The following is a 23,743-nucleotide window of genomic DNA, read 5'->3' on the forward strand; positions in this document are numbered from 1 at the left end:
ACCTACATTCAAGCTTGTAGAGGCCTGCCAAACTCACCAGCACTGCTTATCTAGGACGTGTCAACTCTACACACAGTATACTTGCATTCAAATGCAGGTATAGCAAAATGATTTGTCATATTATTGGGTAACTATAATAAAACAGTAGACACAGTTTAGAGCTGTTACATGTCTGTTAACTGTTTCATTTAATGATGCTTTTGTATAGTATGTAGTATATACTATAGCAGATTTAGTAGTTTATAAAGCTTTATTCATGCTGGCGATGATTTTGTCACCACCTGGTGAAGCAGATCAAACAATCATATTATAAAGTTCAATGCGTTAGCAAACAGCGGCCTATTTCCAAATGCAGCTCTTTAGCTGAAAGGTCCCCCTGTGCTAAGTAGCTAACAAGTTGCTAATGTAGTCTGTGTCCTGGCAGGTGTTGGGCAGCCGGGCAGGTGTAGGCTACGGTTGATGTACCTGAGCTTTTTCACGGAAAACAGCCTTCTGATTTATATTTTGATTATATTTTGTAACTTTAGCTCCAAGGTTGTACTGGTGTAATTAAAACGATAAGTCCGCAGTCCAATGTAGCTTAGCTCATTAGCCTGTTAAATGGTTAGCCTGCCTGAAATGATGTGATATCATTTTACATTGGCCTACTGACAGACTGAGATATACCTCCAGTGTTGCAGTACCTTCAACATGTATGAATAAAACATTTTTTGCACACTACCAAATCGTTTGAAGTTAACAGCAACCTTAGGTTGAGGATCAGCGCAATAAATGCAAGTCAAGACTGAGTCATGGTCCCCAGTTCTTCACGGCGTTCATCTGTCCTTGGCATTGATAAGGAAACCTTACTTTTTATCCCATGTGACAAGTGGTATTAACAGGAGGCCGATAGGACATCGAGGTTAAGAATGAGAAGAGGGGTCAGAGTTCGAAGGTGAAGGCCGGAACTTTGGGATTGCTACTGCTGTCAGGTTTACAGTTTCATTGCCTGAAGAAAGGAATTCTTGCTGTTGAAGCTCCACTGCTCCTTGTATCGGTAAATGCTCCGCTGAGTCTTGGAGTCTGACTCTTGCGCCGGCGGCCGCGTCGAAGGCATTATGCTTTCGGGTTATCCGTCCGTCCCGCTAACTTGAACACAGTCTCTCTCAGGACTGGAGGGAATTTCATTACGTCTCGCACAAACCTCCACATGGGCAATAGGATGTATGCATCAGAATTTGGTCAAGGTGACTGAAACTCAATAATTCATACGCTAATTATGACAATTTCACACAAATATCGAATAGAATAAAATGATGGCGTGAGGACATTTTGGACAGACATGGAAGCAACCTGGTGGTAATTCTAATTAAGAATAGAATCTCTGCAACAATTTTCCTCTTGTTGGACTAAACGGTCCCATTGGCATCTTTAGCCTGAGATGCAGAATTTAAACTGATTTAGATGTTTTGTCTTTCTTGTTTTTAGCTAGTTGATGTTTCCAGATGTCTGACTGAATAACATCCATTTATATGTAATAGACACCCTGGCCTCCTAGTGGGGGACCTCAGTTGCTTTGTAGTTTAAAGATCGACATAACCGCTGTGGACCAAATATACCTTCTTCTCCAAGTGGTTTCCTTTGTGTTTTTTGCTGAGTTGCTTTTTCTACTTAGTTTCCTCAATCAATGAACTCTTTTCATAAATCGTAGAAAATCAGTTTTGACTCTTTGCGCCGTGGTTTGTAATCATTAATTATCCAAAGGTTTTTTATCTGTAACAAACATCCACGCAGGACCAGAACCTATACCGTGTAGAGCACTTTGGTCATCAAAAATACTGAAATAACATTCTTTGAATACCTTGTGCAAATGAAAACAAGGATGGATTTTGGCCAAAGCTACTGATGCTAATAGAGAGCAGTTATGAAAGGACCACTATGCTAAGAAATAAGGAAATGTGGTCATAATTCAAGAATCTATATATTTAGTAGGAGTTGACATTTCTTTTACCCGTATGGAGATTTGAAAGGAATGAACAGAATAAAGCCTTGCTGTTTTACTGAGCGCCTTAACATCTGGATTCGATAAGTTCCATTGTGCTGTCTGCTAAGCCGTCCAAAAAACCTCGAAAAAATGTCTTCCAGATGTTTTCCTTCCATTCTTGGTGGAACAGGGGACCATGAATTTTTAAAAGAAAATACACCGTTCTGTGCTGGTTTTAGAGAAAAGTCCTAATTGAATGGGGCCTAACATCTGCAGCCTTATGGCAGCGTGCCTCCACATCCAAGGCCATTATAAGGTTCTTTTTGTTAAGCCAGCCAACTTCATGACGGGGTTAAAGGTTGAATACAGCTGGCCGGCAGCTTTTCTTCATTAGTGTCTTTGTATCTGGACGGCTCTTCTTCTAAAGGAATTCATATGGATAAGTAAATTGTGCCTTTTTGTCAGTGTGTGTAAAGTGATTCATGAGGCCAATTAAAAGTCAATATCGGTGATTGAATCCATGTCAAATTGAACAAATTGCATAACTTCCGGTGTGCTTCGTTTGTAAATGTTACAGCTGGTTGTCCTGAAAGATGCGATAGAGCTCAGGTCATTCTAATTTTGTAAATGTCAGTCGCATTTATGTGCCTGAACCAAAGGAAGAAGATGCAGTTGCACGCTTACTTTTCATTTGTCTGATACACAGATGTGCCTCTGAGTCATCGCCTATAGCTACATGGCAGCCATGAGTCTCGAGACACTGACATCACCCGCTCCCATCAGTAATCATGTAACTGTACTATTTCCTGGGGTCTCAGCATGTCGTTAATTACTCACCTTTAAGTGGCAATCCTGAGGTCATGTCCGACTCAATCAGATAAGTGGCGGTGAGAAAAAGTGGCTTCTTGTGTGCGCCTATTGCCGTGGCGCTGAGGAAGGAATCTGAGTGAGCTGGACTGTGGCGAAAAGCAGTGACCCTGCAACTGCATGAGCCACTTCAGCCTGTAAATGCGCGCTTTGTGGAAAGGACTCTGTAAATCAGCTCTAATGCCTGAAAACAACATGGGAGATAAAACAAAATATGCAGGGCGAGTTCTTGACCCCGTGTCAGTGTTAAGGAGATCCTTTGTGCAGCACAAACAGTGCATTATCCTGGACAGTCTATCACTTATTCCTTTCCAGACTAATTAAGGGTCAAATAATTGTTTCGAATTGCTCAATGGTCCTCTGTACTCATGACACGGCGTGCTTGATTTGAAGCCAGATGCAGATGGTTTTCTCTTTAGGTGATGCTGGCCCAAAGCAAGAAACTGCTAGAAAAACCCAGGCAAAGACGGATCATTTGTTCCCTGAGAAAAGGGGAAGAAAATGGAGGCGCTTGTGTTTGAAAAGTCAACGCAAACACATCAGTGTAAATGTTGGATGTGCTACCTCATGATGCAACTCCCACTCCTGGATTTGATTTTTTAAAGTATGCTTTGTTGCAGCATGCAGTGCATGACAGGGTGAAAGGCTCACAAGCTGAGTGTTCACTTCAGCTGGGGAACAGTGCTTTTCTCTGTAATGGGGTATTATAATCATTGAGCATGGAAAGCAATGTATGACTCATCCTTTCCAACCCCATTCCCCCCTTCCCCAGCCCGAGCTTAGCCACAGCCTTGTAGGAATACTGAGTGTAAGCATTTCTTTCCTACTTGGGGAAATACAAAGGTTTCTGGTCACTCCAAAAACTTCACTGTTGTCAGATGTATTCTATTTTTACTTTACGAGGTGATGAAATAAACATCAAGCCATTAAATCTGCATTAACTCAAGCCTCAGAGTTTCTGATTATTCAGCAGTACTTTGTAATTATTTGGTTTTGTCGTAACAAAGGACCAATCTTGAGTTTCACCGCAAGCTGAAGGAAACGTGTCAGACAAATGGAGAAAGCTGAAAGTGTTTGAGCAACACGTTACCTAGAAATTACAGTCACATTAATTTGCATAAATTTAATGAATGTGTCTGAAGATGAATATATCAGTAAAATGTTCACTGACAACATATTTTTTTTAAAACCGTGCCTTAAAGTAGCCGTTAGGACTTCCATAAGGTTGTGATGTCACACTTATACGGTCACCAGGAGAAGAGCCGCTAAGCTCCGTGTCGTTGACACTCACAGCGACAGCACAGATGCGGAAGAGAGGAAATGCTGCCCCATAAGAGCAGAGTGGACTTTTTCAGGAGGGGGGGTGCTTAAAGAGACAGACGCTGAAACAGAGTGTTTCAGACAGAAGATGAATACAGGTATATTCAGACGGACAGTATGAGAAAAGTAAAGGTTTTTTTTTTAACATTAAAGCATGTAAACATGTTCCATTAGAAACCCAAATATTATGTATCAACCTTAAAATTAGCATGACATGTCCCCTTTAACTATGGTTATGTTTACACACTCGCAGTATGTGGTTAAGTTTAAGGAAAGACTTGTTTACGAATTAAAAAAGTCAAAAATGCACTGTTACAAGGAACCGCCATCTTTTCCCACACTTAGCCAAAAGTCTATGTGCCAAAGTCTTGAACTTTGCATGAAAACCCCCCAAAACGCCAGGGAACATAACCCAGCTGATGATGACTTAGGTAAAGTAGGCGACTGTCAGTCTGGCAATTTATTGGCACAGTAACTTCTGTTCACCCACAGGGTTGATGTTGCTCAAGTTATCTCTCGTTAAAGTGTCAGCAGGAGACGAATTAATGGTTGAATTGGCTGTCAGTGCAACTCCGGCAGATTATTTGGCACTACGTGATATGGCAAACTTTCCTTACCCCAGGCTGCAAATACAGTATGTTATTATCAGTGGGTGTTATTACCCCTTTCACAGAACAGTGCTTGATAACCTCTCAATGTTCCCTTTATTTTTCCATGTTTGTGTTGTCACTCTTTCCACCCCTCACTGAAGCTGTCGAGTGCTTTTTTTTAACCTTTGCCCATCCTTTCCCTTTTAAACATCGTTTACATTGATTGCTTATGCATCAGGAAATGGCTGCTTTTGATGCATTGCCTACATTTCCTTCCTTTTTGTCTCACGTTGGCAGTATTCAGCAATCCCTAGAATCATTACAAGATTTTAATTAGGAGTTTGATTGTTTTAGTTGCAGGGAAAATATCCTTGTCAATCATTTTGGTGTTGCGTTGTCATCTACTCTTGTTGCTGTATGTTGTCCATCTATTGATTACGTGGACTGGGTAAAAACATCTCACTAATGATGATGAAAGTGTTCCTTTTGTGAGTGTACGTTGCATATTTAGATTGATTCCCATCATTCTTCACCTCAGTGAAGTGTTGGAAATGGTGCCACTTAGCTTTTGAAAGGCCTTACTTGTGTGTCAGCGCAGGATAAAAAGGAAAAAAGCTTCATTCTTGTGGAGGATTTCATATTTTTTAGATTCAGTGTCATTGTTTTGTGTCTATTGGTTGGGTGAGAGGAAATGGTGCTCTGAAGTCAGTGCTGCGGGGACCTATTTTATCATGAATTTCTCAGCAGTCATCCATCAAAACCATATCTGCTGTGGGAGAGACAGAATGGGGAAAAGATAAAATAGGCAGAGGGAAATAAAGTTGCTAATGGAGGCAAGAAAAATAAACAGAATGAAGCCGCCACAGCCGACAAAACTACAAAGGGTGGAATTAGAAGAAGAAGAGATAAAAAGACCGTGATGAAGGCCATCACACATGCACCTCACACATAAACCATTCATGCAGTTTCTTACTGTCAAATGAGCATTCGGAGGTGCACATTGGAATCTTGAGTCAGTTTTTCCATCTTACTTTGTGGTGGACGGCAGACAGTGATTTATCCTCACTGCTGTGAGCTGCAGCAGGAGACAGTGAAGTAAACCATCTGGTATTCACCCTGTTAAAGCAATAAGAGTCTGGCTAAAGCACGGAGAGTACAGAGTACACGAGAGCAGCTCTGGTCAAAAAACTCTCTGTTCTCTGGATCATCTTTCAGGATGGCGTGCTTGGGTTCTGTCAGTACGTCTGTGGATGTAGGGGTAGATATGCACGACTATATCTGCAGCTTCTGGGTGGATGTTTCGGTCTGTCTCTGCATGTGTTTCGGTCAGACTGCTTGTCATTTCTTTTGTTTCTAAATCTTGATTGGTGTTTCCTGTAATTTTGCAATCTGCGGCTGGGTTTAACCTTTGACTATCTCATTATGAATGAGTCAGAGTGGGTTGATCTTGACCAGACAAGTTAGGACATTGGATGTATAAACTGAAAGCGCTCACTCTTCTCATTTCCTTCTTTGCCTCTTCCTCCCTTCCGCTGCTTTCATGTGCAGCGCTCAGCCCCGGTCACTGGGTCAGTGTCCTGAAAAGTCTGGACTAAAGCGGTCAGATAAAATGAAACGTAACGGATACTGGCTTGTGAGGTCACTTCACTTTACTCATGTCGGTGTAAACACTGTCCTCAGTTGCCTTTTGAGAGTTGCCACCTAAATTTGGATTTTTTAGCTTTTAATGGAGCAGCTGTGCTTTTCGTGAACAGCACGGAATGTGGCAACAAGCTGGTAACGGGCAAGCAAAAGTAGAAAGGCGAGTCAGTGAACTGACTCATGCACTGTCAGTTACTCAGCAATATCTACGTAAAGTTTGCCAACATTGGCCACTGGTCTTACCAGACCACATAAGGCTGTAGCAGCAAAACCCCTGTGCGTATTGAATATAAATTAAACTTTTAATTTCTAAGAGAACAAATGTGTTAATTCTACTTTGAGAATCATTTCTGAACTTTTCTAGTACAATATGCTGCACATGTTGGTGCAACTGAGTTCCTCACTGCAAAGCTTACGTGTGGAGGATCAGTGATTAAGTAAGCCGAGGCGCGGAGGTGTGCGAGATTGCTTAGCATCTTGCTGACTGAAATCTCACTCCGTTTTGTGCTGGCATTAGTTTACTCATGTGATGCATGTCTGCAGTAGAGTTGTGTGTGTGTGTTCTCCTACAGGATGTCCATGCAGTGTATATAATGCGTTTAATCTAGCAAGCGTTAATGCCCGCAGTGCGATTTCCAGGTCTGGTCACATGAAACCCAGAAGCAACAATTTAAGGTCAATGCTGATGGTTCTGTCTTGGGTTTTTGTTTGTTATAGCACTCTTGGACCTGATATCTTGATGCTTTTAGTACTTTGTAGTAGCAGAGGAGGGACAAGTTAATGCACTTTCTTGAGAATAAACAATAACTCTTAAGGGGAAAAGGATCAGAGGCATTATTACACACTGTAGTATTGAGTAGGCCTTGTTTCAGGATCCAGCTGGCGCACCATCTCAGCCAGCGGTTATGCTAAACCTAATAAGGCTGTATAGCTGCAATCCTTTGCTTGTGTTAAATTGAGCCAGAGCATTTTATTATTAACTCCACTAATAATTTCTGAGAAGATGAATGTCTTACTTATTTTGGTTACAGAGTATTGCTTACTGAAAGCCAATACAGTTGGCTTCAGTTTAAGTTTGAAACAGAATCAGGTGAAATAAAAAATAATAATAAAATGTCTCGCACCCTCCCTGTCTGTGATGCGCTCTAGGAGGGGGAAGTCTCTTTTTGGGCATTCTTGTTTTTGGCTGTACTGGTTTCCAAGAGAGGCAGGGTCCTCTTTATGGCTGCTAATTACTCCTTGTCCTCAGCGCCAGGTCAAGCATGTGCCTGGAGAGTCAGGCCTCACTTCAGGAAGGGCTGGAGGAGGATAGGGGGGGGGGGGGGGGTCAGGGAAAGAGGGAAGGAAGAATGTTAATCTCCCCCCCATGAAAAAGTCTTAATTCACTGGTCCGGCACCACTCCTCCTGTCAAATGAAATGGTGCCGTCTGGAGTCGCACAAGTGTTGTTGCAGAATGTGTGTATGCATGTGTGCATTTGTGGAAATTGAGGGTAGATGGATAGGTTACGGGAATGGGATCCACCACAGTTTTGGCACCGAGCCGAGAGCCGGATTATGAATCTGGCACTCAAGCTACTGTTTAGAGAAGGAAAGAAAAAAGGTGGAAAGAAAGCGAAGTGAGGTAGGGAGGGGACGAGATTTGCAAAACCACACCATGCCCACTTTTCTCTGTAACAGTCGGTTGTAAAACAGCTAGTGTCACCACACATTTTGAAATAATTCACAGATAAACTACTAGTACTTTTATGAATTCATTATCCTTCTACTCTGCTGCGAACTCATCCAGCCCACGTCTGACAAAACAAACCCATAAAAGGCTGAAGACAAAGTCAACCGCTCCTCTTTTATCACCTCAAAGATACAGCGCGTTGCTCACTCATTTGTTCAAGTTCTCACTGTGCACATGGCTTGAGAAGACCTACCTGTGGGAGTAGAAGTGGGAACTTTACACCTCATACATTTAAGAGTTTATCTTTCAGAAAAAAAGAGCTTTGAAGCATTTAAGACCAGGGTTTCATAGCAATATACACAGTTGAGTTGTGTATAGTTTTATTTACTAAGTCTACGTGCAGTAATTGACAGTGTTGCGTCTTCTCTTTTGCTTTGCTCCGTCGCATGGAATTTAGTAAAAGCAGCAGAAAGGTGACGGCCGACCGGCAGAGAGCGAATGTACAGAAGACCGTGTCATATAAACAGTTTGTGTGTACCCTGCCTCTTGGATGTGAGGGGCTGTGGTCAGAGGGGGAAAGTATTTTTAGCATCCGGTGCCAGAGGTGCTGGTCTCTCGAGGGATCTGCCATGCTAAGTGGGTAAACATCTCAGCTTAACAAGGTGGGACTCACGCCCATAGGATGCGGTCGGGACAGCTTCCGCTGGAAGGTCGACTGCCGGTGACAGAAATCCATGAATGAAGGTGTGCAAGGACATGTGAAAGATGGAGGGAAATCGAGCTGATGATGTTTGTGCCCGTCTCACAGTTTTTTTCTCTCTCTGAGAAAATGTCTCTTAGCATTAGGCGAGTCATGGGCTTTATCGGGGAAGACATTTGCTGCTCCCAGATGGGTTTCCGAAAGGTCTATTATTTTGCAGTTGGCGTCTTGAGCGAGATATATTATGCTATCCTTTCACCTTCTTCCTCGTTTCCTGTAAGCTGCTAATTGGCCCTCTCCACCTGGCTCACCTCCAGATGACCCAGAAGAGGCCCCTGTGGCCGCCTTCAGATCAATCACGGGATCTAAAAACCTGGGTGGAAAAAATAAATATCACGGATCTTGCATGAGGAAAAAGGACAATGGGAAATGGAAATGAAAAAGTGGAACGGTTTGATGATATGACATGAAGAATGCTGATTGATGGAAGGAAAAGGTTATCAGGTTATCAGGTTTGGAACGAGGGGCATCCCGATGACGATTGCTTCCTTCCCAAAAAGCGGCTGATCTTCATGGGATTAGTTTGTGTCAGTGTGGATTAGCAAATGCAACAGTCCTCAACAGGGGTCGTGACACAGTTAGCATCGACTGGATGCTCTTTACAGACCCCCCCCCCCCTTTCCTTCCCCTGTGGTGCTGAGCTGGCGGTTACTATGATGCAGTTATTGTTATTATGACAGCCATATTGTTTTGATGTTCTGTGAATGTAGGCTGCCATTGCCCAAAGGAACTAATTTGAATAATCTATCACGATTTGTGTGCTGTTGTCATCTGTAAAGTGTAAAGTGAAATGGCTGTGGCTTGACGGGAACATCTAATCGCTCCACTGCCGGTGTTTATCTGTTAGTGTTCAGACACGTGGCTGAACACTGTTAGTGTGGGGACAGACTTGACAAATAGGTTTAAGAGCAAGACCAGCATTATGAGCACCTTTGCACACAAAGTGACACTGAAACTAGAGCTAATGTGCTTCCATGTTGACAGGATGATGTTGGAGTACTCTTACACCTCTATGAGTGTTACGATAATACGAGGTAAGATATGAAGTGTCGCCATCAGAGTCTCTAGCAGAAGGGCCGACGCAAGGTTGTGTCCATATAAGGAAATGTGGAAACAGTGGTAGGGAGAGACTACAGGAAGATGAGATGGAGGGGATGGGAAAGGGAGGCTAAGGCTGGTTGGTTATAACAGACTAGTCCCACATGAACGTGATCAACCGTCGGCAGATCTTTACACTGTGGCTCGGCTTCAATGTGACTTATCAGCTCCATCATTTAGACAGTGGTCGTCGTGTTTAATTGTTCGACAATTAAGCTATTTCCGTGCCTTGTATGGGCTCCGTCTGTGCTACAGTCAGTGATCGATTGTTTTGCTTCCCATGGGAATAATGTACCGTCGGCTGTTGGCTGGTCAGAGGGAATTACTGCAGTGTCGACGCAGACTCGTGTGGCTTTTACAGGGAACATTTGCGGCTCTGAGTAAAGTGCAACAACTGTGAGCTTTGCTTTTGGTCAACCATAGTCCTTGTTAAACATGTATTGAGTAAAAACGCTTTAAGTGCCGGTTTATGCGTCACTTGCGTCTCTCATACTGGTGTCTGAGGAACCGTGCCTGCCTCACTGACACTGATTTTGAAGTCTTCAGGAATTTATAGTGAACGGAGTCCTTTGCTTTAATGATGTATCTTCTGACAGCTTTACTCACCTTTTCAGTTTGTCGTTGGCATTCACGCCCCTAATAGACAAATAATTGATAACGATGTAGGAGACATTTTTGATTCATGACAGATCAATTTGAGCATTTGTAACAGAACACTTTGTCATTCCGACAAATGATTACCCCGGTGCAGATCGCTCAGAGAGGAGCTCATTAAATGAACCTCCTTCATCACCTCATGGTGAGTGATGGAACATTTTCTGGCCGGTGGGGGAGTTTCTGTCTGTCTTCATTATGAGCTGATGACAGACAAAGCTGTCTATTTGTTGGGACCCTTCACCTGCTTAGAGGCCCCATCGTCCTGTGGTATGCACTTCTAGGACTATCAATAAAGTTAACCATTTGGCATGCTTAAATGCCGGACTAGGTTGGTTTTGCAGCTGATGTGGCGCTCAGATTAATATATTTCTCTCAGATGAGGTACTACGATCTGTGCAGAAAAACAATTACAGCGTTTTTGGTTTGGATAACAGGCTTCCTCCAAGACAGGAAGAGTGGGCTGGCTCAGGAGAGAGATGAGAACATCCTGATTGGGGAAATCACCACACACCAAATTAATCAAACTCAAATTCCACGGTTTCTCCTCCAAATGGTGTCCACCGACTTGTTTCAGACGCTTTATATTTATGTGTATAAAGTGTGTTTGTATCTTATTTCACTTGTTGACCAATCAAAAAAAGTCAGCCTACTCCATGACTGTCCGTGGGGCAAACTGAAGTTTTTATACATTTTACAAACTCTTGGTCTTGAATACTCTGTGGGCTGGCTTTAGTTGGGTCTTTGTCTTGTTGATTGCAACATGCAATCAGACGATGAGGAGGAAGTTGTTTTTTTCACCACTGTCACTGTACAGCTGTGGACGGACACGTGCAGCCAGAGGGTTCTTAAATGGAGACCTCTGTTTGAGAATGTCCACTTTGTCTTTTTTTTTTTTTTTAATTGATCTGTGCTGCACGTGAGCCATAATGACATCCAGCTGGAGGTTGTTGCAGAGTGACGCGGAGTGTACAAACACTCTCGCTCTGCCCATTCGTCTTTCCACCTTTCCCAGCATCCCTTTCACTCTCAGATGGATGGGGCTATTGAACGTTTTTTTTCTTCTTTTTCCTCTGAACGGTGTGTGTGGTCTTTGTAGCCTGACACCGGGACTTCTGTACCTGTGTGTGTGTGTGTGTGTGTGTGTGGGTGTGTATATCGGTGTAATGTCCATGCTTTTATACTTGTCCGAGGGGTTGCCTTTGAAACTCCACATTCACATGACAACATAAAAATGCATCCAGCAGAATTCCACAGGATGCTTTTGTCTTTGTTGTATTTCTTAAAGAACTGTGGCATAAAATCCTTCTGCTGTTTGGTTAGCTCCCTCGCTTTAGTGTTTGCCCTCCTCTAAAACACCCTGACAGCTCCCATTCCTTATGTGACTGTCCCTATAGACACGACCCATTGTCCCTTCTTTTCCAGACTTGATGCAAATGGGTTTCATCGTGTAGCTTGTTGTGTGCACATCTGGCTGCAGGAACAGCTGTTTGTCCTGGGTGGTTTTGGCGTGCGAGGGTGCGGTCCAGGGTCAAACCCCATGTCACATTGTTCTGACCCAGCGTACTTCTGCGGTGGCCTGGTTACAGCCGGGACGGCCGGCCTGAATGTGTGCTAATTGCATGGTTGTGGCCAAAGGGAGGCACTGGTAGGTTTAGCATCGCAGGGGAATGGATGGAAGGATGGGTTTTTCATTATGCAGCTGTAACCCATGATCATGGTGATCTATAAATGGGCTCATCTCTGTTTAGCGCCTAAATAGACAACTAAAACCTTTTCTGAACCACTACAATGGGATCTCCTGCTGAGTAACTAAAGCTTTTGAGTCAGCAAAAGACAGAAAATGGAGGTATTTGACAGATTCTGGGCTTTCAGAGGGTTGTATCTATATATAACCAATGATATTTGGGCTGTAAATTTGGACACAATTTAAGTGCTTTTTTTTAACCAATTAAAACATGACAATTAAATTGTTTTTCTCTTTGTGTCTCTTTCGCCTCCCTGCAGTGGAACCAGCAGACCTCTTGAAGATTTTAGATTTTGACAGTTCACCTGAGGGTGTTAAAAAAACGACGGGTTTCTGCTCACATCGGAGGTCAACACAAGGACCCGATGTGGCTTACAGAGTATCCAAAGACGCCCAACTCAGCGCCCCCACCAAACAGCTGTATCCAGGTGAGTGTCTGACTCAACACACACACACACACACACTACTCATTTTCTGTTTTAAACATTTTCTCTCCAGACTTCAAACAAACCAGGATCATTTTTCCATACCAACTACTCCAGGTTAATCACTACGGATGTTTTTCTTTTTCCGAGATCTTGAACTTCTCTTACAAGTTGCCTTGCCATCTGGTTCGCTTTATGACCTTTTACCCCACATCATAGTAAACTGGGATTATAACATTTAAACGTGGCTGGAAAGCAATTTATATCTACTCCCACCTATAGCCTGTTCCTGTCCTTTCCCTCACAGCAGCAGTTTTATTGGCTTCTGTAACTTGATTATTTATGTCAACTCTTTGCTTCATGGGTTGTCAAGCAAGCTATGCCTGCTGTTTCATACTTCACTCCCCTGTCTCCCTCTTATTAGAAAGCATACTGTGTGTACACAGCCTTTGCTGTAAGCCTTGTACATGTAAAGAAATATGAGCACATCTGGACAATTCTGCGAACCGAGTTAGTCCTGCTGTTCTTTCACACTCGAATGATGAAGATAATTTAGGGATAGAAAAAGATAATGCATGCTAATTCCGCCCTTTGAAAACACACAGCAGATGCATGAGAAATCCAGCCCTGTAATATTTGATGTTGTAGGAGGAGCCTCGCGAAGGAAAAGCAGTGAAAATAGGGGTGGAAAAGGGGAGGGAAGTCTGGGGTTCCACTTCTGCCTTGTTCTATTGCGCTGACGTGGCTTTGGGTTCCTGCTTTATGGTGCTCTGCAGTAGTACTTTCCTCTCTTTCCCTGCTTCTCTCCCTCCTTCCTTTTTTATTTACCCTCAAGTGCCTTTCTATTTTCCCTCTATCATTTCTCCGAGACCACCGCTGCCCCGCTGTGTTTTCCCCCTTTGTGTTTCATCTAAACTTTGTCTGGTGAGACATGCTAGGCTCCCTTTCTGTTTTATTTCACGGTCCAGAAATTCAAAACCATAAGTCTCTGACCGAGACTGCCGACTTCTAAAATTATTGTGATTGGATTTCCAAAAAAAGCAAAAAGCAAAACCTCTTCCTTTGAGCTAATCTTCCACGAAGCTTAGATTGGCTGGCAGCCCGGCTCACGGTCTTTTTGAGATGTTGCATTGGCCTCAGTGGACCTTTGATCCACGTCGTGGCTCTTCTTTGGGCCTTAGAGCAGAGTAAGAGAGCTCTTGTGGCCTGCGTGCCCTATCATGCTCTCCAATCAAACAAATACCGCTCACTTTGAAGCTCCATGACAACAGAGCCCATATGAGTCTCTGTTTAGACACACATGCTATAATTATACATGCTACAATGGATCATCCAAAATAACAGTCCACATAAAAAAAACAGACTTGGAGGAGTTCACAACAGGCACCACGTAGTCTCGAGGTGCAAACCGAATAACTAGCCACCTGTGGCTTGACGAAGTCTAGTCGAAGCGTCTGTGACGTGATCCCTCTATTGTCTTGACATTAAGAAAATGTACAGCTAATATGTTCCAGAGGGCAGCTAAACGTGTGAGCTCATTTCATCCATCTCTTCTTTTTTCCTGTTAAGTAAGTTTGCTGCTGAGTTGTGACTTTGGCCTGCATGAGGCCTTCGAGGTGCAAATTGCCCAAATTATCATCACAGCATTCTGCCTCCAAAAGGTTCGAAAAATGCCACATTTAGGAAACAAAGGCATGCAGACCTGCTCGTTTTGTTATAATGTTGGTAATAAAAACCACAGTGGCTCTGATTGAGAACACTCCAGCCCGTGACCCCATAACCACAGACGGTCTGTGACGATGTGTCGGGGGAAAAACGAGCAAGTGCAGACATGCAGTCATTAGGCAAACATGTGGAAGGGATGATTCATTTGAAACTACTGAGCCACTGAAAACAGAAGAGTCCTGTCTTACCTTTACGATGTGACTGAGAAGTGAGGAAACAGGGCAATGAAGCCACCGGCCCTCTTTAACTTTTGCACCACACACTTCCCCATGTCTCAGTAGTCTGTCCTCGTCTTGCAACTCTTGCGAGAGTTGCATCTCCGATTGATCTGGCTGTTAACAAACAGAAAGACATATAATGCTGTAGCGCCAGGTCTCTACGGTTGAACCCCCCCCCAAGAATAAGTCTTAGACTATTCTCAAACTACAGAGCTTTCGTCGCATGATGTTATTTGGTCCCTGAGCTTGAAACACTTCCATCCCGAGTCCTTCCTTTCCTCATTAGAGCCCTGTACATCAAAGACACACACATCCATCTTCCTCTCTTTCACTCTCTTTGTCCATGTTTCCCATCCTTTTTTTGCACACCAGCAGACAGGTACACTTGTTGTCTCTGCAGCAATGTGCAATCCCACTGGAATGCTGCTTTTCTCATACAGAAGGAGGGATTTGGACACAGCGATGACTGAATGACCAATTACTGGACACAAGACTTTCGACCCCATTTACCTGCTTGTGTGCGCACTGACAGATGGTGGAGAGGATCAGTCAAAGTGCTGGCATAGGTCCTACCCCTCCCTGACGTTCTCAGAGAAGTTTGGTAGATTCCCAATGCCTCCAATGTAAAATTAGAGACGGGGTGGTAAACCACTCTCTCCGTCTCTTGTAACTTTCAAATAAGACCTCTCTCCATCAACCCAGAGAATAGTCCAAGAAAAATTTAAAACGAGTTATATCACACCTGAGACATCATATCAAATTAAAAAGCAACTTTTATTGGTTATTTAATCTAGAAGAAATTGGTGGGTCGTGCCTGGTTGGCTGGTCGCGATGTCTTGTCTTTGTGTCTCTGACTTTCTGGGACCTTTTGAGTCTGACACTGATGATGGTGCTGCCAGTGTAAACTCCCAGGACTTCTGGCACCACAGCCCCCCCATTCCCACCATGTCCTCTCACACACACACACTACATGAGGAATGAGGTATCGCTCATCTGGTGGCCTGAAGTAGCGGCTTGAGAGATACATTCCACAGAAACCTGAGCGTTTCTTAATGACCCCCCCACACACACACACACACACACACACTTTGCTATGGGGTCCTGAGGAGAGAGTAAGCAGGAGAAAAGGTCACAGACACAAGAGATTGCTCTTATTTCCTCTTCTCGTCCTCAATTTTCTATTTTTCAATACAATCGCCTTCTTTCACCCTCCTCTCAGATTGAGGTTCTCTCAGGGCATCTCAGTCCTCGTAGTGATGGCAGGGAGGACAGGCCACACTGCATAAACACAAACCCACAGATGAGAAACCCTGCTGCATGAATGCCACTTCAATTTAATTCAGAGGCAGTTTTATTCTCAATTTCAGCCCTGAGTGGTCTGAGTCATGTCTTTCTGCCCTGCACTCCCTCTTCTTCAGTGCCATTGTGTCTCTTTCAACCCACAGCTGACCCCCACAGACACAGTTGTCCTGAGCCAGCGCTGAGTCATTGGGTCTACTTTAATGCAAAATAACTGCTATTACCCAGGTGTGCTGAATCATGAATCCCACTTGATGGGTGATCTTGTTATTGTTAACATAGGTGATGCCCCCTAAACAAAATATAAAAGGGCAGGTGTTGTGCCCTGTGCACATGCCCAAGAATTGGAGAGATGCCACCAAGAAAAGGCTGTAGCGAGAAGAACTTCAGCAGTAGTGAAATTGAGGTACTGAGAAAGAAACTTAAAGAAAGTAAACATGCTCTCGACCACTCATACAAGTTTCCATTACCTAAAAGAAGAGCAAAAATAAGGAAACATTGGTGAATCCTAGAAACCATTGGGTACCTACAGAATAAGAACAAATTGTGGATACGAATATCTTATACCTCTTCCTGCACGAGGCCCATTGTCTCTGCGACAGACATGGCTGATCCAACAGGATGTACTGACAATCTGTCCTTCATCTGGTTTCTTTTCCCGTCGTCCTAAATTCATCAATTTCCGCCCGCTCAAGTCTTTCTCTCACCAAACTCATCCATACGATGGTGTTTGAAGGGTCTCTTCTTCTTCTCTCTTACACCATCCTGTCGAAGCATCTGTCAATTAAAGCAGTCTCTCATATGATGCCAAGCTGAATTCCTGAGGGAGCGCACTGCCAAGGCATGTGCTCGCTCCGCATGATGTGATTTGATGCCTGCCATTAATGAAAGGAGGAATCATAGAAAAAAGGGAGGAAGACAAACAGACTCCCAGATGCTGACTGGGTGAAAGACAAAAGAAAAGAGAGAACAGAATGAATGCATGGCGGTGCTTCCATTTACTTTCTTCTTTCTTTTTCCACTATCTCTTATGGTTCCCTTTGAGACGCCACTCATTGGCTAGTCATTCCGATTTCGCATTTTCCAGCCTGTCTCCTATGATTCTGAGAAAAATGGTGGCAGAGTAAGGGGGTTTAATGGCTGCACGAGGTGCTACAAAACCACCGCAGCCGCAAACCCTGCCTCTCTTTTCCGGCCGTCTGGAAATCTCCGCTCTGCAGATACCGCACAGCAAAGATCTGCTACTGGAATCCAAGTGGTTTCTTTGCTTATGGTAAATATAATCCAGATATCTGGGTTTCTCTTAACAATAGTGGTTTCAACAAAGTCAGATTGGCTTTTTTCTCAAACTAAAAGATCAGACAGCCTCAAGTGTGGTCTGATCTCGACATTAGCGAGCAACAGTCTCCCCGGGTGGCTGGAGAGGCCGCCCTCTTTCTGGGGTCCTCAGAACACCCCACGAAGGGAATCTGTCTGGCAGATGTGCCCCACACTTCAGCAAAATGGAGGAAATAGTTGAGGCTGCACAGTGGAACAGTTGGAAGCAAACCTGTCTTTTTCTAATGTCTGTTTCTGCACTTTTTATGTGTTTGAATACCAAAGTATTACTGGTATTTCCACACTTACCGGTATGTGCCTTTAACGCTGCCTCCTGTAAGTTTATTTTACTCCCATTCCCTCATCTCCAACCTTTCTTTGGAGCACTTCAGTGTCTGTTAGACCGATCAGCTGTGGGAGAAGAGAGGAGGGCGGAAAAGGAGGGGTTTGAAGGATAGTTCGACGAAGTCTCCCAGGATCACATGCTTTTGTCATTATGCTTCTCATCCTGTACTGCGCTGGAAATGCTCCACTTTGCACTTCTAACTTTTTGTTTTCTTCCCCCTTCTGACCGGCCTCTAGTCTGCCAGCCATCCCTTTCAGATTAATCCTATCCTGTTACATTTTGGAGACTCCACAAATTGTTGGCGCTTCCTTTCGGTGCTCAAAGCCCATCCTTTTCAATTCTTCCATTCTAAACTGTCTGTTTTTGTAACATTTGTAACATCTTTCCATTTGAAGTAAAACAATTATAATTTACATATTCCCTCTTAACACCGACGAGCACAGCCTGTCTCCGAACATAATATCAAGGTTACAACATCCTGAACACAAACACAGTATTTCATTTTCTCTTTTGATGATGAATGATTACTGCTGCTACGTATAACTCTCCAAAACGTTTCTGTCTCTGTTCAACCCGCCGTCTGTCCTGCCAGGTGATGTGTTCCCGGAGGACTTTTCCATCTTGGCCACAGTGAAGGCTGTGAAGGGCAGCCAGTCCTTCCTGTTGTCTGTGTACAACGAGCAGGGCATCCAGCAGCTCGGAGTGGAAGTGGGCCGCTCGCCGGTGTTCCTGTACGAGGACCACACAGGCAAACCCAGCCCTGAGGACTACCCCCTCTTCAGAGGAGTCAACCTAGCTGACGGAAAGTAGGTGCTCCGGTTGTTGGTTCATGCAGCTTCCCCTCTAATCAAAGTCCAGGTGGATGTGTTAGACTTTGATGCTGGTTTAGTTTGTGAAGCAGCACCTTGCCCAGGTGTCCCGTTTTTGCAACAGCTTTGTTAGTGACATGCAAACTCGTCAGTGTTCGTTTTTTGATATTGTACATTTGATCCCTTAAAGTAAATGTGGATCTTTTGCATGCAAACACAGTGTTGTATTTGTATCACCGGACAAAAAAGGGTATTTTAAGAGAGCGTGAGATGAGATTCAATTTCACAGAATGGGATGTATTTGAATTTGAGAGGCCTAACACAAAAGGCACTCTTGACAGTGCCTTAGCAGTGTGTAAGTGGACAGCATGTAACCCAGTAAGTGTGTGAATTAACTTCACCTTCCCCTTTCAGATGGCATCGAGTGGCCATCAGTGTGCACCAGCAGACCGTCACCCTCATTCTGGACTGTAAAAAGAAGGCCACCCAGAAGCTGCTCCGAAGCCCTCACCCCATCATCGATACCAAGGGAATTGTAGTATTTGGAACGAGAATACTTGATGAAGAAGTCTTTGAGGTAGGCATTATACTTTCACTCCTAATCTACACGTTTTAATGGCATTATTCTAATATTGCACCGCTTAGGACCGTCTGTATGTCTGTATGTTAAGTAATCTTACCAGTTGCACACTTGTTTTCCACTCGACTGTGTCCATTTGGTATCTGTGTGTGAATTGATCGATTGGTATTTGGCATCTCCCGTTCTACGCTATTTCCAAGGCTACGAAGTAAGGAGGCCCAAAAAAATCCTTTGTGGACAATTCTCAGGCCAACTTGATTTAAAATCCTTAAGCAGATGAGATTCTCCATTCCAACTTCAGTACAGACACACGTGGCTGTGGTGTAAATGATGGCCAATCCCCAATTCCAAAGTCTGCGTGTCATGGCGCACAGAATGGGGATCGTGGTAGTGTCCACATCCTCAATAGATGTGTGCATTTAGCTTGTGGAACCCCCGCCATCTCACAAATCAAATATAATTGAACACATTTTCCTCATCTTCCACACAAAAAAACACAATGTCCCTGAAGTCTGTTCTGTTTACAGCTGTACCGCATGTTTTTTGCATGTTCAACTCTGGATCTGTTTTTGCCGTTTTGAAGTTTCGCCTCTCTCTTGTGGCTGCTCAGCAGTTAAAACCCAGTCCAACTTAAACGTTATATTTCTGTTTGTGGTTTCATGCCTGAATTATTTTTTCTCAATTGGCTGCAACATTTTTGTTTACAGAGGTTTTTAACAAGTGGTGACAGGTTTTCATTATAGGAACGGGGGCTTCACTTCTTCCGACCTCTTCTCGTATAAATGCTTCGTGGCTGGAGATGAAAGATGAATGTTTAATGTGACTAGTGACGGGAAGCCTTTTGGGGGTTTCTAATACCCACAGATACCTGATGTGCATCATGACGTCAAACACTTTTTGCCTCTAGCTAGTGTGACGAATCAGAGTTAGTTCGTATAGCGCCTTAAACAAGCTTTTGTGTGGATATTTGTGGCTCTTAAACATGACCCCTGTGAGGGCCACACACACACACACACACCAAAGCGCACACAGAGGGAGCACAAGGCACAAGGAATAGTGTTGTCTTTGTCCCGTCAGAGTTGTGCTTGTTTAAAGGCGGATTAGTCTGTGACGCTGAGGCCCTCAATAATAATTAGTAACAGAGGCTGACTGATGTGACTGATGCTGAGCCAGCTGACCTTTAACCTCACTGCTGCTCAGCGAGAGCAGACAAAAATAATGAAATATGACATCACTCCACCCCCCCACAATCCCGAAAAGTTGGTCTCGCCAAGCCATAGGGGAGATGGACATATGATTAGTCAAAACCATTAATCACAGTATGTACTGTACTGTATATGTATGTCATTATATACACAACAGGGTTTGATGTGGTTCATGAGTGAACCACTGTTTTATGTTCCACGGATTGTGTTCACATTCTATTGAAATTGTTGACTAGAGCTATTTAATGAGGCATGAATACAGAAGTGGTTGGTGTGTGTGTGTGTTAGTGTGTTACAGCTAGCCTAAGCCTAATGGCCACTCGTAAATTCCTCCAGTTGCCAACAGGATGACTGCCTTTATCCGGCACAGTTGTATTACAGCTGTAATTTCATTACTGCCCGTGGCACACTCGTCGTCAGATTGAATTGATACGGGAACAATTGAAATCCTACCCAGCAATCAGAGCAGCGGTATAACAGTCCACTGGCTATCGTGGGAACAGACAGATATTTTGTGTGAGATGTTTAAAAGCCCTCCTGCTGTGCATCCGCCAGTCGGGAGACGGGACAGGCTCCAGTGCGTGCATAAAATGGAAAATATGCCACATAGTTTCCAAATTATGCTCAGCCTGCACTCCTTTCCTCCTCTTACTCCCTTCTCCCCTCTGTAGTTTAGTCTGATCCTGTGTTGACTTTAGCCAGAGTCAGTTACCACCAAGAGAGCATGAAAACACCCACAAAATACAAGTTTTCCTTTAGAGTCCCAAATGCATCATACGGATGACCGCTGAGAAAGACTTTCCCTTTAAAAAAAGAGAGAAAATCAATGTTTTTGGATTAAATAGATAAAAAATCGTAAAATCAAAACATATATTTGCATAAAGAGACTTGAGGATGTACATATAATCTTTAAATTGACACTGAATGGTGTCGAGGAGCCTGGGCCTTTTCTCTACACACAGCGGTCAGTAGGCACGTTGTACTCACTGTATGCAGAGGTGGTTTGTGGTTTGGTTTCTGACATGGTTATTGTGGTCACAGAGAAAGCGTCTACCCTCTAGAAGTACCATCATGTTATTTTCTTCCCTTTGTAGCTTGTTTAAGAGTACTGAAGGGTAACGATTATGTAAGAAGACGGGTATTTTACTTGGTAATCTGTTTTAAAGGAAATAGTAATTACTCCTTGGTAATGACTGTAATGTAAACATTCAAATCAGTCATTAAGAACCAGTATCTTCAATGACTTTTAGTAATGTAGTTTTTCTTCATGCCTGTAGGGTTATGGATGTTGAAAGCATGTGTAGTTTAATCTCTGTTGTTCAGAATTTAGGGCTTAGTCTGTCTGCAGAGTGTGTTCCTTGCTTTCCGTGTTCACTGTTTTCCCGAGAGAAAAAACAGAGATAATTTAATGTCCATCCCTCAGCCCTAAGTAGCTTTGAGTGAAATAAATGGCTGAGGGGAACACAAACAGGACAGATGGACCACTTGGCCTCACTCAGAGGGGACCCCAGGGGACCTCGAGTGAATCGAAGTGGCCGAGGTGGAGCTGCACAAACACAGCAGTTGTTGTCCGGCCTCCATTGTTGCAGTCCGAGCAGAGCGAAAGTCCAGTATGAATGCGGGCGATCATATGGTGCAGTTTATTTTGTCACAGAGAGACGTCAATTCAGCGTATCGGAGAGTTGAGCAGACTAGCCTCGATCAGAAGAACAAGATGTTCAGAATTGAGAGGAGTGGGGGAGCGGTAGGGTCGGGTAGCGGAGCCAAAACCTTTGGGTCACACTCTGGAAAGAATGAGGAGCTCTCTTCCCGCTGATGTCAGTCTTGGAACAGCAACCATACCACATGACATCATCCAGAGGTTTCCTTGGTATCCGCTGATAGGCTGTCCCAGACTGATGGTCTGAACAAGGGGGAGGGAGGGTGGGTGGGTGGTTGGTAGAAGAAGTGCATGTGGGGATAAGTTGGGGAGGATCGGTAGGAAAGCGTGATGTGCTTCAGAAGAGGAGCATTGGGGTAAAATATGTAATGAAATAAAGGATCAGTGATGGAATGAGTGGGGGAGTTTGAGGCAAATATGATAAGAGTGGGAGGGGAGAACCACATCAGTTGGGAGGCCTTTAACAGGGCTGGGATGAAGCGAGTTGTGTGGCTCACGTGGTGCAACCAGAGCCAAGAAAAAGTAGTAAAAAACGCACTCGATGCTCGTTAAGAGCTTTAGTAATGTAATGGCACGATGAGTTGTACACATCCTGTTTCCTCATCTTTACCCCATGACTTATCTTCAGTTTTCCTGCCATGAACTCAGCGCCCCTTATTTACAGTTCACATGTACTCATGTGCGGAGGCTCTGCTGATTTACTTCGTGACTGTTTTACAGATTTGACACCACTTGATGTTCCGAATTCAGAATCCTATTTAAGCCCATTTTGGCCCGGTGTCTGAGGTAGTAGTACAATTAGTTAGACCGATGTTTCCAGCTTCTGTTTTATTACTTGTGATTAGCTACACTCAGTAGCTCTAGTAAAGCTTTTGAATCAGTGTACCGTGCCTCTTTGATGGATGGTTAATAGATGGATATTGGTTTCTCTTATGGCGCTCCATTAGAGGAGACCTGGAAATGTTATGCCCTGCTTGGGTCTTGATGAATTTCAAACAATTCCACTGTTAACTTTCGCTCCGTTTCATGCTGGCAACTTTTAGCCCTGTGTTTAGTCGATTTTAAGGGGATAACCCAGCAAACTCGGTGCTAACCCTGCTCTGGAGTAGGGCCAGCAAGCCCTGCGCTAAAATCAGGGCTAGCCCACTTTGGGATGTGCCAGCGTGAAAGCTTTCTTAGCCCGTGGCTAAGGACAGTGTGAAAAGCCTAATCATAACTTACTTGAAGATAATGTAGTGTATTTTTCTGCAGTGTCGAGTGCAAATGTGTATGTTTTTAAGGTTCGAACAGTTTTCCTACGAAAACAAAATCATGTCAGTGGAGAAGCTGGGAACTGCAATCTGTTCCAGCTGGATTTAGACATACAGTCATCCAGATGTTATTATCCAAATGACAATGGATTGTTACAGATTCGAGTAGAGCATTTGTAGTGTAAATATTAATAGTGTATATCACTTTGTAAAACTGTAGCCACAATGACACATCTGAATGGTATGCAGTGGGGTAGTTTTGGAGTCAACTCTATCCCGGCTTAAAACATCCAAAAAGCTTTTCCAAAGCAGACAAAATCGAATCCCTATGCGTGTACATTGCTGTGCTCACGCTTGCATGCATTATCTTGTCCAAGGTATAAGTCATGCTTCACTGTCGGAACACACTACCTCCATACATTTCCGTCTGCGGACTAGGACGTAGACTTCAGTAGCCCCAGGGAAGATGAAGTTTCCACCATGATAATTAAGAGAATTTCCCTAACTCATGTCAGATGTTTGTCTTTCGCCCCCATATTCCCTCTGTTATTCCTTTACTGTGTCAGCAAGCCCTGAAGTGTAACCTCAGCACTTTTTTT

The 23,743-nt window shown here is 43.8% G+C and overlaps 1 protein-coding gene across 4 annotated transcripts in view; it reads left to right on the forward strand.

Moving 5' to 3' along the window:
- col5a1 (procollagen, type V, alpha 1) overlaps positions 1-23,743 on the forward strand; it is a 66,712-nt gene that overhangs the window by 2,140 nt on the left and 40,829 nt on the right. For all 4 annotated transcript variants that reach the window (XM_079290113.1, XM_079290114.1, XM_079290116.1 and 1 more), the window contains exons 2-4: positions 12,571-12,738; positions 18,233-18,446; positions 18,864-19,026. In XM_079290113.1, coding sequence (XP_079146239.1) covers positions 12,571-12,738; positions 18,233-18,446; positions 18,864-19,026 — 545 coding nt within the window. The remainder of the gene's footprint in view (positions 1-12,570; positions 12,739-18,232; positions 18,447-18,863; positions 19,027-23,743) is intronic.

Source organism: Melanostigma gelatinosum, assembly GCF_949748355.1.
Source record: "Melanostigma gelatinosum genome assembly, chromosome: 18".
NCBI lineage: Eukaryota > Metazoa > Chordata > Actinopteri > Perciformes > Zoarcidae > Melanostigma > Melanostigma gelatinosum.